An 18,615-nucleotide genomic window follows, 5' to 3' on the forward strand; every position below is an offset into this window, starting at 1 on the left:
ATGAATCTGATTGGTTAGATTGCCCTTTGACTTTGCTAATAGCCTCATTACTACACCCTTCAAAAAATCTGTAGAAGTGCCATAAGCCATTTTAAAAAGCAGTTTTGATTGGTTAGTGTTGCTGTCATTTAGATATGCGCCATATAGCAACTTACACATGCAATAACTATAATATATATTTCCTGATTAAATATTATGTAATGATTTACATGCACCTACTGCCACCCCTTCTCTGAAGGTTTGCAAGGGCCTTACTGCACACCACTGAAAAAGTATATATACAGTATGTACTGTATTCTGATCAAAAATGTCAAAGATCTTTGGAATAAAAATGTTGTGAGATGTTATCTTGTAAAAGAGGTTGATTGAACACCAGTCAGTGTGCTCATGGTAAGACCAGGTGAATTATGGGAGTTGGAGTGAGGTCTGATCTACAGTAGGTGCAGATGAATGGGACATTCCATTTCTGAAAAGTGTGTTTAAAGTGAACCAGGAATACACCATCAAAAGCTAATATTACCACCCACAGTGGACAGTGCAGTGGGTGGTAATGATGGTGTTTGGCAGCGCCTAGCTGGAATTGTCCGTGATAACAGACAAGCAACACATCCACATTCAATGCAGGAGGTCACTGCAGCATTCTCTAGATTGTGTGGGGCATGGCAAAAGTCATGGGACACAACCCTAGAGAAAGAGAGAAAAGAGAGAGAGATTCGGAGAGAATAAGTAAGAGAGAAACTGTACTACTGTACTAGTTTGGGTAAATGAGACTGAAAACCTCAAAGAAAGACAATGTCCTGTTTTCATTCTACTGTATATGAAGGAAGTCTTCACGGGGAAAGAACACTGGGCATCCGAGCATCTGTCAGACTCTCTGCTCTGTTTGTGGGACAGTGCCAGCTCCTATGGCAGCTCATGGTGGAGCCAGCTTGAGCTCCCCAAGGCAGCCTTTAAAGAGAGCTGATTTACTGTGCTACTCACCTTTAATTGAAGCAATTACAGCGCCAACGCTGGCCCGCCCGGGTGCCTTGCTCTTGCTCTGGCTTTTACTGCGTTGCTCACACAATCACTGTCAGTGCCTGCTGCTCAGCTTCCAGGCTTAGCCAACCCATAATCACAGCGCTGAGATTTGGAAGGGCCAAATGCATGGCCTGATGATTATATTTGCAAGGCCATATCAAACCATTGCACACCAGCGGAACAGTTACCTTAAATACTTAGTAAAATAAAAACATTTATAGACGCACAAATTCACTAGTTGAGCAGTTGAACAGATGAATGCCAGCTGCTTAGAGAAGCGCAATGCTGCTGAATGTTAACCTTTGGAGACCCTGCGTCCTTATTTGTGGAAATTACATTTCTGCTTCTCAGCACCTGTTTTAGCGATATATAAGTGAGCTCTCAACCACGCACTGTGCAGCTTGATTTAGGGTTTGTCAGTGTGTCTTTGCTATCACAATGACGGGAAAAGTACACCTTGCATGGTTTGAAATAGAGCTTAGATTGTATGCCCGAACCCGACCTGACCCGAGGCCCAACCTGAAATCGGGTCGGTTCGAGCCGAGATTTCCCACCACATTCCTCGGTCCGGGTCGGGTCGGGCTCCAGAAAAAAGTCTCAGATGTAGGCATCTGTTTTTTAATTATATTTTTTTATTTTTAAATAAAGCTCTGGTGTGATAATTACAATGTTGCTAAGTAACCAATTATTATTGTTAATGAAAACGAACCAAATAACGAAAACTGAAAGTGAAAAAAATAATTTATTTACAATCGCTGTTTTCAGTACCGCAGTTGTACAGCGGGGGGTGTTGTGCCGATTCTGTCCACGAAGCGGGTGTCGGATTCAGCAGGTAGTCGGATTCGACACAACAGCTGCAGCACGGCGGCATCTTGCGGTGTTAGTTGTAAGCGCTTGCGCTAGCCACAAAATACGACAGAAAACACTGAGGAAGCTGCAGAATTATGTATGGGATTAGAATATGAGCACAAGGAGATAAAAAAGAAACAGGAGATACAGTGTGTGAGAACATTTACCTGTGAGTAGCTCATAAACCAGAACACGCAAATCTCTCTCTCTCTCTCTCTCTCTCTCGCACGTGAACTCCTCTGCGTTTGACTTGCAGCACTGTGTGTAGCTGTTCTTAAAAATCATTTAAATTAAATAATAGTTCTATGCTTCTATGTTACAGTGTTAATTAACATAATTCTGATCATATTTCGGTCATCCAAACAGCCCAAAAACAGCCAGTTTATGGGTTGGGTCGGGTCGGGTCAGGCTTGGGCTCATAATGACAGTTTATGGTTCGGGTTGGGTCGGGCCCGGTCCAACCTCTAGTTTGAAATGCACAAAAAGCAAACAAAATTACTAATTCTAATTAATCACGGGTGTGTTTTGGACGCAATGTGAAATAAATCATTTTACTTGCCAATCCCTTTAAGAGCCAAGTGCGCTCAGACTTTGGTCAATTGCTATTTTAAGGGTTCAGCGCATCTCTGGACTCTCATGACTTTCTGTACAAATACAACATTTTGTTTTATACTTGTTAGATCCTACTAATCTCAAATAGCTAGAAGAAATTAGCTAGATGCACACAAGGAAAAGTCCGGATTAAGACAGGGATTGGGGAATCATGGTTTTATAAAGCATACAGATCTATTCATAGTAACAGAACATTGAATCAAGTTTGCCTGAACATGCAAGGTAAGGTGTGTCTGTGTTTCACTAAGTGTGTTATTTGCCCACCGTCTTCGCTCCTCCTCCAGCAGGGCGAGTTTGCTCTGGGCATCCAGGCTGTGCTCCTGTTCTGAAAGCTGAAACCGGTGAGCAGATGAGTCCAGGTGAGTCTGCAACTACATCACACACACACACACGTACAGACACACACACACACACTGAGAGGTAAAAACAGAGATTGTACCACATGCTTATTGTAACTGGGATATCTGACAGATGAACTTACCGAAAGCCGCAGTTTCTCCAGCTCTGAGGTTTTCTCCAGCACCTGCTGCTCCATCTCTCCACATCTCTTCTTATACTGCAGAACCTTACGAAATAGATACAGATAACTTCTATAAGATGGCTGCGCAGCAAAAATGGTTCCCACCGTTTGCGATGGTGGGTTCTATGGTGTTGCTAAGTGGTTGCTAGGCGGTTGCTAAGGTGATTGCTAAGGTGTTGCCTGGTGGTTGCTAAGGTGATTGCTAAGGTGTTGCATGGTGGGTGCTATGGTGTTGCTATGGTGTCCATGGTGGTTGCTTTGGTGTTGCTAGGTTGTTGCTATGGTGTTTTTACAATGTCTGTAGTGGGTGCTAAGTGGTTGCTAGGCGGTTACTAAGTTGACTGCAAAGGTGCTGCCTGGTGGTTGCTAAGGTGTTTGCTAAGGTGTTGCCTGGTGCTTGCTATGGTGTTGTTAGGTGGTTGCTATGGTGTTTTTACAATGTCCGTAGTGGGTGCTAAGTGGTTGCTAGGCGGTTGCTAAGGTCGTTGCTAAGGTGTTGCCTGGTGGGTGCTAAGGTGTTGCTATGGTATCCATGGTGGTTGCTATGGTGTTGCTAAGTGGTTGCTATGGAGTTTCTATGGTGTCAGTGGTGGTTGCTAAGTGGTTTCTAGGTGGTTGCTAAGGGGTTGCTATAGTATCCGTGTTGGTTGCTATGTAGTTTCTAAGTGGTTGCTAGGTGGTTGCTATGGTATTGCTATGGCCTCCTGCACTGAATGTGTATATGATGTTGTTTGTCTGGTCACACATATAATTTAAGTCAGACACAGCCAGTCACCATCATTGTCCCCCACTGCACTGTCCACTGTGGGGGGTAATATTAGCCATGTATGGTGTATTCTCATTACACATGTGACACTGTGGATAGAGGGAGGTTTTAACTTCAGAAATGGAACGTCCCATCCATCTGCACCCACCATAGATCAGACCTCACTACAACTCCCATAATTCACCTGGCCTTACTATGAGCACAGTGGCCAGTGTTCAATGTACCTCACTCACAAGATACTAATACAGTTATACAATTGTGGGTATTTCTGAGTCATCCTCTGATGTAACACTTTATGATCAGTTTACACACTGCTGTCCCGTGACTTTTGGCATGTGAGTGTAACAGTGCTGGACCTTGGTCTGTAGTTTGTGCACCAGCTGGGCCTGTCTGTGCTGGCTGTCCTGGTAGGCCTGCAGTTTGAGTCTGTAGGCCCGGCTCTCGTCCCGCAGCCGCTGCTGCTCACCACCATACACACTGTCCTGATCCGAATCTCCAGACTGCGCAGCCAGCATCTGCTCTAGCTGCTCACATACAAACACACACACACACAAACACACACACACACACACATTAATAAAGTTTTATATACAGTATATGTATGCAGGTGTTTTTAATCATGCTTTGATACAAAAGCAGTATCCGCCGAAGAGTCTCTGACAAGTAAAGATGAGCAGAGTATCTCCAGTTTGTAACAAATGTGTGAGAAAATGATGTTCCTCTAAGAAAGACTGGAAGGTATTTACATATTTATCTCTCTATATCCCATAATATAAGAATTTTAATGTGTAAAGGGTAAGAGCACAAGCCTAAAGCTGAACCCCTGTATTTCCGTATCTTCGAAGAACCATCATTCAACAATATCTGATAAAACCACATAAACAAGAGATTACTGTACTAACCTTCATCACCAACAATCTCTACAATACAGAGTTACTATATTCACTAATACCACTTACAACTTTACTGTACCCAACACAAGCATTATGTTCACCATGTCCAGAAGCTCCGCCCACTTCTCTACTACAATACAGAGTTACTATATTCACTAACACCACTTACAACTTTACTGTACACAACACAAGCCTTGTGTTCACCATGTCCAGAAGCTCCGCCCACTTCTCTACTACAATACAGAGTTACTATATTCACTAACACCACTTACAACTTTACTGTACACTACACAAGCCTTATGTTCACCATGTCCAGAAGCTCCGCCCACTTCTCTGCAATACAGAGTTACTATATTCATTAATTCCACTTACAACTTTACTGTACACAACACAAGCCTTAAGTTCACCATGTTCAGAAGCTCCGCCCACTTCTCTACTACAATACAGAGTTACTATATTCACTAATACCACTTACAACTTTACTGTACACAACACAAACCTTATGTTCACCATGTCCAGAAGCTCCGCCCACTTCTCTACTCAACTTTGGAACTTAGGATGGACCATCACACAGTGGAAACCCAATGTATTAATTCAGTAGTAAATCAGTGTTCAAATTTCTTTTGGACAGAAATGGACATGGTAGAATACGGAACTAAGGCGTACTGGACCATCCAGACTGTTATCAGCAACAAGTCCAAAAGAGTCATGATTATATCGGTACACTTCTGTGATGCAGCATTAATGCAGAAAAGTATGTGTCATAGATCCTAGAGCAACATTTACATCTTTTCTAAATATATTCATGCCTTTTTCAACAAGACAATGCAAAACCACATGTTGCACACATTAGAAAGGCAGGGCTGTGGAAAAAGGGTACAGGTTCTTGACTGCAATATATGTACATTAATAATCAAGTTCACATACAGTAGCTGAAAGAAAAAATATTACATTTCTTGTATTTTATTTTTATTTGCATCGTCCATATTGGCTCAGCTTTTTTGAGTTGTACATTAAAACGTTGATTTTTTTGTTTGTCCAAGTAGAGAGTAAATTGAGCTGGCCCATCCAGAGGGAATGATCTTTTGGGAATCAGTCTCTGCTCCTGTCCTTCTTCACTTCCAGGCTTTGGTTCTTTAACCTCCCCAACCCTGATGCCCCTCCAAACACCCCCCTTCCAAAACACACACACACTCCACACCCCCACGCCCATTCCCAAATCCCCAGCCTGGTGCCAGACACCCAGTCCCCAGTAACACAAACCACATGTTTCCCAAAACACATCAACAAGCTGTCCCAGCTGGCTACAACAGAACAGTGGGAGAGAGCGAGTGAGGGCGAGAGACATAGAGAGAGAACTAGAGAGAGAGAGAGAGAGAGAGAGCTCCCTCTATAAGAACACCAAACATACATACTATACATGCACACTGAACCATCTAACATCACCCACAATCACAGACTGACAGTGGCGCCCCTCTTAACACACACGCATACACACACACAAACACACACATACACACACACACACGTTTGTCTTACTATACTTGTAGGGACTTTCCATTGACCTAATGATTACTGTAGTTAATCAACACTACACCTAACCCTAACCATAACCCTGACCTCAGTAACAAATATTAGCCTAAACGATTGTACACTTTTTTGTTTAAATTAAAAAAGCAGCTTTGTAAAAAAAGAGTTGTGATATTCTTCAGAAAACTGCAAAAAAGTGCTTCCATGTTCAGCCGAATAAGTACACAACTATTGTTTCAAGTCATATCAAAGTTCCCTGTAAAGACAGGACTTTTTTTAAGTAGCAGCAATGCAGGGAGTGAGGGAGAGATCCGGCACTGAGGAGCAGAGAAACCGCAAGTTGAAGTTCATCTTTTACTCTCTACTCTTATAAGAGTTATGTATGATGCTCAACATGGGTTTACTATTAGTTTACTATTAGTTTACTATCTCTTTACAAACTGTCTGTTTTCCAGGTCAAAAGTACTGTACAGGGCTTGCTATGACAATAAAATAATAAGCTGAGCTAACTTAGCTAGCTAGCTAACTTTGTTTATCAAAAGACTGACTGTTGTTTCACATGTATCTCAGTGTATCACTGAGTAGCACTGCTGTGGTAATTGTATTATGAAATTAGCACTTCTGGGATCATTTATGATGATAACAGCACTGCTGGTATAGCTAGCTAGCTAGCTGTTAAAAAATATTATCTCAAAAGCACTGCTAAGTTAAATGTACTATACCTTGTTGGTATGTCTGATTAGAAAAAAATTATATTTTGTTATATAATATGTTTAATAAAAACACTTTTAAATTGTAGTTTTGTCATTCTTTTTGTTTACAAAAAAAGATCAAAATACATTTGATTTAAATTGTTTAGTAAAAACCGGTAAAAAAAAAACATATTTTGTATATACATATATATATATATATATATATATATATATATATATATATATATATATAAATATAATATATTGATATTATATAATATATATATATATATATATATATATATATATATATATATATATATATATATATATATAAATATATATATTTATATATTTATATATATATATATATATTTTTTTTTTATTATTATTTATTATTCGGTCAAATAAATTGATTTGCTGGATCTCTATTAAAAATCTGATAATACGATACAGGGGTTATTTAAGCAATAATACACACACGAAAAGGAAGTGCTATAACGTGTGATATTGGCACTGTTGTGCTGCTGTTGTAGGCTCGAGACCACAGGGAACTATAGCATAGTTCAATTATCACTGTTTATTGAAATATTTTGAGTTAAATACGATCTGTCTGGTTACACCTTGCGAGTAAAAATAGTTTCACTGCTGCTCTGTTTGTAGCTGCGCTGTTTTGCTGGTAAGCGCTGCATTGTTGCTAGGTTACCTGTATGTGGCGGAGTAATACATGGAGAGCTTCGGTTACAGTGCATTACCAGCTGATAACTAGGGCTGGCCCGAATAGCGTTTTTTGAGCTCCGGATATTCGGCACTGATTCGAAGCGAATATTCGAATATTCGTTTTTAAAAAAAGAGGTAAAAAAAATAAATAAAAAAAAGCAAATCACGGCCCCTTTAATCCACTGAAAAATGTTCAATTTGCTCTGACCGACGAGACATATTCACCCCGGATTTTTGGTGTTTTTATCCCCCATATTTTTGTGTTTTCATCCCATATTTTTTCTGTGTTTTTAGCCCAGATTTCTTTGTGTTTTCATCCCGGAATTTCTGCTGCCCCACACCGCGGCTTATCCGCTGCGTAAGCAGGCTAGGAGGCTGCTGCACGGTTTCTCCGCTGTGCAAGCCAGCCCAGTAAATTGCTGTTTGTGTTTTCACACTTAGGCTATTTGCTTAAAAAAACAAACAAAAAAACGTTTGTTCAGGAAGTATTTTATATTCTTAAACATTGTTAATTATATTAGAGGACAGTCATTGTAAACTGTACTTGGTCTATTTCGGTTAAAGGATTGTGCAGGGCATATTACTGATTTTGTATTTTTGCACTTGGGCTATAAGCTCAATATTAAATATTTCGTTTGTTTAGAAATTAATTTATATTTTTAAACCATGTTAAATTATATTAGAGTAGAGGAAAGTCATTGTTAATGAGGTTATTGTACTTGGTCTATTTCGGTTTAAGGATTGTGCAGGGCATAGCCGTATTACTGATTTTGTATTTTTGCACTTGGGCTATAAGCTCAATATTAAATATTTCGTTTGCTTAGAAATTATTTTATATTTTTAAACCATTTTAAATTATATTAGATAAGAGGAAATTCGTTCAGACATCATTTTTGTAGGCCAGGCTTTTGTAACCGATTTAGCCCCTACTGTTGCCACATTACCCCTTACGTTTTATTATATAAATCAGTTTCGAAGAGCCTGCATTTTTTTTTATCATGTATAATAGAGGTCTGCGCGAGACTGATTTTTAAACCCACTCTTCCACGCTCCCGCGTTTCTGTCTCGTTACCGCTCCGCAAAAAAATTGCTTCTTTTAATCCCGCGCCCGCCCGCCACATACACATTTCTGCCGCTCCCGCCCCACGTTCCTAATATAAATTAAATAAACTACATTTAATGCTTCAAATTTACTTATATATTTATTAAAACAGCAGCGCTGAATAGTGCGGTCCCGTTCCTTACCCCAGTCCAAACACCATCGGTGTGTGCGTGTGTGTGTCGGTCCATCCTGCGCGTTGAGAGTTTTCTTTAGTTTTTTTTTTTTTTTACAATTATTACAGTTTTCTTAACTATTTATTAATTTGCTCCCGCATCGTCTGGATTAAACTCCCGCTCCAGCCAATAACAGTTCAGTTCTGTCCCGCGCGCAAGATATTCTGACGGGACCCGCGAAAACAGAAGTGGTTAGAGTGAGGTGGAACTCTGGAAAGGAGAAAAAAAACGAATATCCGAATACCAAAATTAAAAACCGAATACCTACTCAACGAACGAATATCCGAATACCCGAATATTCGGGTCCAGCCCTACTGATAACGGCACTCTTAAAACGTCTCTCAGCCAGTTACATTGCAGGGTCGGAATTAACTGTGGTATATTAATATTCAATATATTGAGATACTGTAAGCAAGAAGGCATATTGTGATTGTTTAAATCTAATAAAAACAGTCATAGCATAGCAAATAACATACTATCATATTTATAAAATCTGAGTAAAAGAAAAGTTTACCAAGTTTTATCCAATCAGAAGAGCGGGATGTAACAACAGAGTAGAACACTGCTTTAGAGTGGGCGGGGCCTAAACACAAAATGAACATGTTACAACTAATAATAATGAATTGATGGTCTGTTTTATGAACATCTATACAGTATTGAGAAACTATATATGTCCTTCCACGACCAAACATGTCATAAACTGCTATCCTTGTGAGGACATCTGATTCCTAAAAGTATACCGAGACAAAAAAAAATCACACACACACACACACACATACACACAGGCTTATACACACACTCAGAGCCTGATCTCGTGCTGTTAAGCCGTGCTGCAGTCTCAGTAAGGGGCTGGGACAATAGTCCCCCTGTTCCCGCCTGGAGCCAAGGGCTTCCCGAACCTTAATAAAACATTTTTTAAACAGGCGTTCTGAGGCCTTTTATTCCACACACTACAAAGCGGGGTGATCGTGCACCCGGCTCTGGGCGGTTTTGGGGTTCAGGGCTCACGAGGGAGCGGAGGCCTGTTTTACAGTCCGTTGTTAAGGTGACAGTTTTTTGGGAGCGAGCGAGGAGCGGAAAACACGGGCAGAGGACAAGCGAGAGAGTGAGAGAGAGAGAGAGAGAGAAAGTGCGAATGAGAGAGAGAGAGAGAGTGAGAGAGAGAACAGCTGTGTTTAAAAGCCCTGCTGGAAACAGCTGCGTCCAACACTATCGATTATCGTCTTTGCAACTATTTTGGCGCAATTATTGGCAATTTGTTGCTGCGGCCCGCTGAGAGGCGACTGGGTTTGTTTGATTCGAAAACATAAAATAAATGGCACTCTCGCTCGCACATGCACTCGCACAAGTTCAGCACTTTTATTGCGCTGTTTTAAAGCTGCATGGGGTCACTGCTGCCGCGCAGCCCTGATCCAGCAGGCTTTGAGCAGCGGCATAAAAGCATTAAAAGGGTTTGTGTTAGCATTAGTCTTCGCAGGGACGTGGATTTCAGGTTTTCAGGGGCATGCAAAACCATTAAGTCAGTGCAGTCAAAAAGCTTGTAGCTTAGCGCTGGGACTGTAGCCACTCTTTTTTACGTAAGGGTGAGAAAACTACTCAACTATTCAACTAAAATGTGGCATTTGATTTGATTCATTGGGAGCATGTGGCATCTCCATGGACAAGCACAGAGGATCAAGGGGCTATGCTTAACAGCTCAGTCGGTGTTCAAGGACAAAGTAACAGTCAACCCACGCAAACTCTAGGTTAAGGCTGTAAGATAAATCATATTTTTATCGCTATCTCAAACCAAGTTCTCACAATAGACACATTGAAAGAGCTGCAGTAACACTGTGAATGACAGCAAACTCTGCAATGCAGATTCTTCTAGCTTTTAAGCCCAGCTTAGGCCAGCTGTTAGCATCACGACTAGCCAGGACTAAGCAGTAACCTGTTCACATCACGATTATCCTGCTTCATACATCTCAACTTTTGAACAGTACTGTATTGTACCAACATACTGTATTGGTAGAGTCATATAAAAGCAGAAGATCTAAGGTTTCATGGACATATGTAACTGTATTAAACTGAGATGTAGAGCTTAGATTCTTTTCCCGAACCCGATCTGACCCGAGGACCGACCCAAAGTCGAGATTTCCCACCTCATTCCTTTCTAATTCTAACGAAATAGCGAAAACTGAAAGTGAAAAAACATTTGTGTTAACTGAATCTAATAAAAACGGTAATTAAAAGGAAAAAACAGAACTAACTCAAACTGTATTGTGTGTTTATAAAACTAACTCAAACGAACTGAAATTACTGATAGAACACCCTCATTTTCGTGTTTAATTTATTTATAAGCGCTGTTGTACAGCGGAGTTGTACAGCGGGCGGTGTTGTGCCGATTCTGTTCGCGAAGCGGAGTCGGATTCAGCAGGGAGTCGGATTCGGCACAGTCGTGATCCGTGGCGTTTGTTCTTGTTTAAAGCGCTTGTGCTAACCGCAAAATACAACAGAAAACACAGAGAAACTGCAGAGTAATGTATGGGATTACAATATGAGCGCGAGGCAGATGAAAGAGAAACAGGAGATACAGTATATGAGAACATTTACCAGTGAACAGCTCATACACCAGAACACGCAAATCTCTCACTCTTTCTCTTTGTCTTTCTGGTTTCTTAGATTGATCTCTCTGATGATATTTGTGAAAACTAATAAAAACTAGCAAGCCCACCCTAAAAACAAATTAAAACTTGAACTGAACTGTAGGAGAAAAAATAAAAACAAAATGAAATTAAACTATGATAAAAATGAAAAATGTAATCATGTAGCTCTGGGCGCACGTGAACGCCTCCGCGTTTGACTTGCAGCACTGTGTGTAGCTGTTCTTAAAAATATTTTTTATTAAATAATAGTTCTATGCTTCTATGTTACAGTGTTAATTAACCTAATTCTCATATTTCGCTCATTCAAACAGCCCGAAAACAGACAGTTTATGGGGCGGATTCGGTCGGGCTCGGGCTCATTTGTCAGTTCATGGTTCGGGCTGGGTCGGGTCGGATTTTTTGGGCCCGATCTAAGCTTTACTGAGATGCTGGTGCTGTTGTCTTGTCACGGCACATGATCACACGATTGATGCCAGTGTTTCAGGGTGCCACCGTGTCTATGTTACCTTCTGGCGCTCTCCTTTAGAATAGGCTGAGTCATTAGCCACACTCTGATTAATCTGATCATATCTGTATGTCTAATCATGTCTTTTCATGAAGCAGAGGAGTGTGTTCAGTGGCAGACTGCTGTCACAGAGCTCCACAACAGACAGACTCAGAAAATCCTTCATTCCGAGAGCCATCAGACTCTTTAACTCCTCCCATCGGGGACGGGATGCTGCTGACGACTGAGTTTAATCCAGGCACACCACTTGGACATTATTCAACAACTTAATTATTTATATTAACACTTCCCCAACCTCGCTTACATTAAAGTATACCTTACTCATGATTGGGTATTCACATTTTCACATTCTCTTTTTAGAACTGTCTTGTAACGTATGCATACTTATATTATATTATATTTCTATGTCACATCAGTCACTTTCGTAATCGATGTCATTGCACTTTACTCTGTTAATTATTTAATTATTTATGACCATTAGCAACATCTACTGCACTGCTCCGTTTACAGATAGATCCTTACCTTGTATAGTTAGGTTTTTTTTTTTAATATATTTTCTATTCTTCTGTGTTTTGATTTGTCTGAGTATGTTTCTTATTGTATTGTGTTGTTGCTGCTGGATGCCTAAATTTCCTTCGGGATAAATAAAGTATCTATCTATCTATCTATCTATCTATCTATCTATCTATCTATCTATCTATCTATCTATCTATCTATCTATCTATCTATCTATCTAATCATATCTTATTACATCTCCATACTTAAAAAAAAAAAATACTGCCAAAGATTTATCAACAAAAGCATTACTGAGGTTAGGATTTATTAGCCCACGGTTCTCTTTAGATAATCATCCAGGCAGTTTTTGGGGCAGTTTGTCGCTCCACAGCAATGCAAAAAGTTAATATTTGTTGTGTACCAAACAAAAACAGGATTTGATGCTAAAGGTGATACGATTTCAGTCTGTAGCAGGACAGATTTCTTGCCACTGCAGAAGAAGGTTGATGGTGGCTAGCTTATGGACGGCCTAAACATTAGTTAATTTGTCAAAATGACCAAATAGCTCCCTATTTACTATGCACAGTCAAATTTACTACTTACTATTGAGTACTACTGAGAACTATTGAGTATGTAAGCAATTTTTCTCTGAGTGTCTGAATCGTAAAGTGAAATTCGAACATGATTTTGAGGGCACTAAAAACTCCCATAATGCATCAGGATTAATAGTAAACATTGCCGCTTACTACGCAAGCTGAATGTGTCCCAAAATACATCACGGGCCTCTCCACTAAGCTATAGACAGCCGAACACACAGTGGTTGCCGAGTGGTTGCCAGATTGTTACAGTAGGATCCAAATAAAACCAAGTCACTGGGTAAAACGTGTTTAAAATCTGCAAAAATGCAGAGAAATCTACCCAAATAGCTGATGTTCAGCATATCCACAATATGACAGGGTTTATTCAAACACAATCTTTAATAAAATACCTTATTCTATTATTTACTAATTACAAAAAAAACTATTTATATTTTTTTATATATTTTGTGCATTGTGTGATAGGACACAAGAACCAAAAAAAAGGAATTACAGTACATAAACATTAACTTACAAGCAATGAAAGTAGTAAACACTCAAACATAATAAGTAACACAAACACTGGTTTTTCAGATTTCCATCAGCAGGACTAAAAAGCTCTGTCTCTGCAAGGTTAGTGTTATTTAGCTACAATACTGATGATTTTAAATTTCCAAAGTCTTAAGACTTGGTAGTTTTGTCCACCAGTCAAAGCACAGAGTTTCCTCCAGTTGTCACGGAATGACCCAGGCAGGGAGACGAGGAGGCGGACACAAGTGCAGGTAGGGACGAAACGAATAATTTAATAAATATATATATATATATATAAATAACAAGGATAAACAAGTAACAAAGAACATGTAATAATAAAGTAAACCAAAACAAACGAAAGGAACTAGTGAACATAAACTAAACAAACAAGAAGTACTAAATATAGATATATATACAAACAGGGAGTAAATAAACAAAGAAACAAACAAAGCTAAGAACATAAACAAGGAATAAACAAGAAACTAGAAACTACCAAAAATAACCAAGAAATAACCAAAACTAAACAGGGCAGGGATATATATACAAGGGAAACAACAAGAAGCAAAACACTAAGAAATAAACAAGGAAATAGACTATATATATATATGGCAAAAACAGAGAACAGAGAAACAGAGAACTGATAACACTGAGAGAGACAAAACAACATTGGAAGGTGCAAAGACCGACGGAGACAAAGTGGCAGAGGAGTGCTTTTTATAGTAACATGAAACACACTAGAATTGGAAACACCTGGGGAAGGGGCGGAGCTACAAATGAGAAACAGGTGGAAAAGTACTGAGACGGGAGACACAGGGGAGCACAGGTCAAGTGGGGAAGACACACAGAGACACGAGACGAGGCCAAGATGTGACAGAAGCCTCCCCCTAAACGCGCAGCTCCCGAGGCGCGTAAAAACGAACCCCGGGGGCCGGCGGTGGGGAGACGCCGGGGAAAACAAGAGACGAAACCGGGGACTGAAATGGAGACAGGACAGAGGACAGAGACTGGACGGGAGACTGAACGGGGAACAGAACAGGAGACGGAGACTGGACGGGGAACTGGACAGGAGACGGAGACAGGACAGGACACTGGACAGGGGACGGAGACCGAACAGGGGACTGGACATGAAACTGGACAGGAGACGGAGACTGGACTGGGAACTGGACAGGAGACGGAGAATGGACTGGGAACTGGACAGGAGACGGAGACTGGACGGGGAACCGGACAGGGGACAGAGACTGGATGTGAGACAGAGACAAAACAGGACACTGGACAGGGTACGGAGACTGAACAGGAGACTGGACGGGACTGGACCTGGGAACAGGGACGAGAACATTAACAGGGACAGAAACTAAAACCGTAACTGGGACAGGAGCAGAGACAGAGACAGGAACGGGGACATAAACAGAGACAGGGACCAAAACAGGGAGAGACACAGGGACCAAAAACATGGGTGGGTGCCCAGGACTGGCAAATGTCTGAGGGGAAGTCCAAGGAGCCAGCCTGGGCACAGTACAGGGGACAAAGTCAGGGGACCTCGGTGCCTGCCTGGGTACATGGGACCTGGGACGAAACACTGTCCTGGGAGCAGAAACCGGTGGGGTGGCGACTCGGGCAGCGGGAGCTGGTGCTGGCGGCGCGGCGACTCTGGCAGCGGGAGCTGGTCTTGGCGGCGCGGCGACTCTTGCAGCGGGAGCTGGTGCTGGCGGCGCGGCGACTCTGGCAGCGGGAGCTGGTGCTGGCGGCGTGGCGACTCTGACAGCGGGAGCTGGTGCTGGCGGCGCGGCGACTCTGGCAGCGGGAGCTGACACGGAGGCTTGAACAGCTGGAGCAGACACGGAGGCTTGAACAGCTGGAGCAAAACCCGGACTGGATCTGCAGCTTTGCTGGCAAAGTCTGTAGAGGCAGACAGCGCGGGGCCGCCGGTAAAGTCTGGCGCGGAGAGAGTTCCAGAGCGCGGCTGAGTGGCCGCGTAGATAGTCCCAAAGCACGGCTGGGTTGCCGCGGCGGAATCCAGCTCTGCAGCCGCCATGAAAGCCAGCTCCTCAGCCTGAGGGGCTGGCGCTGCAGCTGTGGGGCTCAAGGCTGCGGTTGCCGCAAAAAACCCGGACTGGATCTTTACTTTCTCCGGCTGAGTCAAGCTTGGAGAAAGTCTCTGGCCGCGGCTGGCTCGCTGGGTAGGAGGTCCTGTAGCGCGGCTCGGCTGCTACCGCGGAAATCACGGGGCACGGTTTGGCAGCTACCACGAGGAACACGGGGCGAGGTTCGGCTGCTACCGCGGGGATCGCGGGGCGCGGTTTCACAGCCGTCACAGAAGTCACGGAGCGTGGCTTAGCCGCTGAAGACGCTAGCTTGAGAGGCGCCGGGGATGCTAGCGCCTTAGCCACTGGAGAAGCTAGCTCTGGAAGCGCCAGTGAGGACAGAGTCTTGGCCGCCGGAGGAGCTAGCTTTGGAGGCGCCGGGACGGAGCGCACCTTGGGAGGCTGATGGACGCGAGTCGGGACGGCCTCTGGAGCTGTGCGGCCGAGAGCCGGGTAGAGCACCACCCCTGGGGGGAACGGTAAAGGAGCTCGGACTGGTGCGGGGTAGAGCTCCTCTTCGTCCTCGGAGCTGCTGGGAGCGCACCCGAGAAAGTCCCATGGGTCCCGCTCCTTGAGCCTCGGGTACACGGAGGCACCAACCCTCATCGCCACCCCAAGAAAATCCTCCCCGGAAAAGGGGTCTTCTTCCAGCTGGCGGGACCCCTTAGAGTGCTTACCCCGAGGCCTGCGGCGTCCATGAGGCCTCGAGTTTTCCTGCGCCGGGATCCCGCCTGGAGTATGGCGAATCGCCATCCTGGTGCCAGTCCAGGCAGAACCTGCTGTGTCCATGTTAAGGTCGGTCTTTCTGTCACGGAATGACCCAGGCAGGGAGACGAGGAGGCGGACACAAGTGCAGGTAGGGACGAAACGAATAATTTAATAAATATATATATATATATAAATAACAAAGATAAACAAGTAACAAAGAACACGTAATAATAAAGTAAACCAAAACAAACGAGAGGAACTAGTGAACATAAACGAAACAAACAAGAAGTACTTAATATATATATATATACAAACAGGGAGTAAATAAACAAAGAAACAAACAAAGCTAAGAACATAAACAAGGAATAAACAAGAAACTAGAAACTACCAAAAATAACCAAGAAATAACCAAAACTAAACAGGGCAGGGATATATATACAAGGGAAACAACAAGAAGCAAAACACTAAGAAATAAACAAGGAAATAGACTATATATATATATGGCAAAAACAGAGAACAGAGAAACAGAGAACTGATAACACTGAGAGAGACAAAACAACATTGGAAGGTGCAAAGACCGACGGAGACAAAGTGGCAGAGGAGTGCTTTTTATAGTAACATGAAACACACTAGAATTGGAAACACCTGGGGAAGGGGCGGAGCTACAAATGAGAAACAGGTGGAAAAGTACTGAGACGGGAGACACAGGGGAGCACAGGTCACGTGGGGAAGACACACAGAGACACGAGACGAGGCCAAGATGTGGCACCAGTCAATTTCAGACACAACTCAACGTTTAACATGAAATCTCGCAATCTGGCAACACTGCTAGCCGGTGTACACTGTTAATTTCAGATGTTTCTCCATGTAGTTCACTATTAATATTATTGAGTGAATGTATTATGTTTTTAAAGTGTAAAACATAAATAACTGTAATTCAGAGCTCAGTTCATGTGTTTATTAAGTTTTTAAACACAGGTCAGACGTTCAGATGTTCATGTTTAAGCAATGTTAATAATGAGGTAGTGTCCGAACTTCAGTGTCTCCCTTTATAGCGCAATACTAAAGAGGGAGCAGGGAGGCATTTTGGTCACAGCCAAAGCAAACTGGGCAAAAATTTATTTGATAGTTAATGATATCTCACCAAGAGGTACACTACCAAAAGTAGTCTCTGACAGCCTTTTTATGGGGTGTTATGGTAAAACACTTTTTGCACCCCCTTGAGGAAATACAGGGTGCATTATTCTTTTGTCAATGGGAATATTCACATCACTTCCACACAGTGTGGTCCATTGTTTAGTAGCACTGATGGCTAATGCAGTAACATTCATCTCGCTATTTAATACCTCCTGCTGGGGGTCAATCAACCCTCTGATCCTCACATCTGCTCACAGAGCTGAGGGCTTCATATCCAGAAGCCAATCCGTTTCTCAGTAAAGTCGTCGAGTCAAGTTTAAAAAGACATTATTATTTTTTATTATTTTATGTCAAGATGAAAAGCACTGAATATCTCAAATATGATCTATGTTGACAGAACAGTATCTATCTGGCCTTTGAACATCTGCTGAGGAGCACTGCTGTATTACACACACAAGTGCAAGTGCAGCAAGTCCAAACATCATGATTTACTGGTCAAGATGTCTCATTTTGTTTTATAAAGAACAGCAAATGCAAAGCAACCTCAAATGTGCATTATTACCAGATAAACTCTCAATATGAAATAATATATGGGAAAAATAAATGGACACCTACAGATTGCTGGCTTTTATCATCCCATTTTTTGTGAATCCATAGAATAAATACATTCACACCATTGCCCTTATACAATGACATGCCAAAAGCCATAGGACAAGAACTATCATGAAGCCTACAGAGCACTGCGCTAACCTGCAGCCTTGCCATGAGCACAATAGCCAGTGTTTGGTGTTCATTCACAATTAAAAACACATCACTACTCACACAGGTATGGGTGTTTCCAAGCCACAATCTAAGATCATACTTTACAATTTAGACGGTTTACACTTAATTATATCTGGATAGGACCAAACCAAACAAAAATACAAGTGTAAACACGTACAAGACGATTAACGATTAGGTAAATCTTTAAGAATTGTGTGGGACAGCCATATTAGCTATGAAAATGGAGCAGCAACATACAACCTACAATAAAAAAACGGAAAAAGGTAATAGCAGGTAAT

The 18,615-nt window shown here is 42.1% G+C and overlaps 1 protein-coding gene across 1 annotated transcript in view; it reads right to left on the reverse strand.

The window, feature by feature from the left end:
* crocc2 (ciliary rootlet coiled-coil, rootletin family member 2) overlaps positions 1 to 18,615 on the reverse strand; it is a 126,616-nt gene that overhangs the window by 77,261 nt on the left and 30,740 nt on the right. Inside the window, exons 4-6 of the mRNA XM_049479621.1 lie at positions 4,124 to 4,291; positions 2,963 to 3,046; positions 2,746 to 2,852 (exon numbers count right to left, since the gene is read on the reverse strand). Coding sequence (XP_049335578.1) covers positions 2,746 to 2,852; positions 2,963 to 3,046; positions 4,124 to 4,291 — 359 coding nt within the window. The remainder of the gene's footprint in view (positions 1 to 2,745; positions 2,853 to 2,962; positions 3,047 to 4,123; positions 4,292 to 18,615) is intronic.

Source organism: Astyanax mexicanus, chromosome 5 (assembly GCF_023375975.1).
Source record: "Astyanax mexicanus isolate ESR-SI-001 chromosome 5, AstMex3_surface, whole genome shotgun sequence".
Taxonomy (NCBI): domain Eukaryota; kingdom Metazoa; phylum Chordata; class Actinopteri; order Characiformes; family Acestrorhamphidae; genus Astyanax; species Astyanax mexicanus.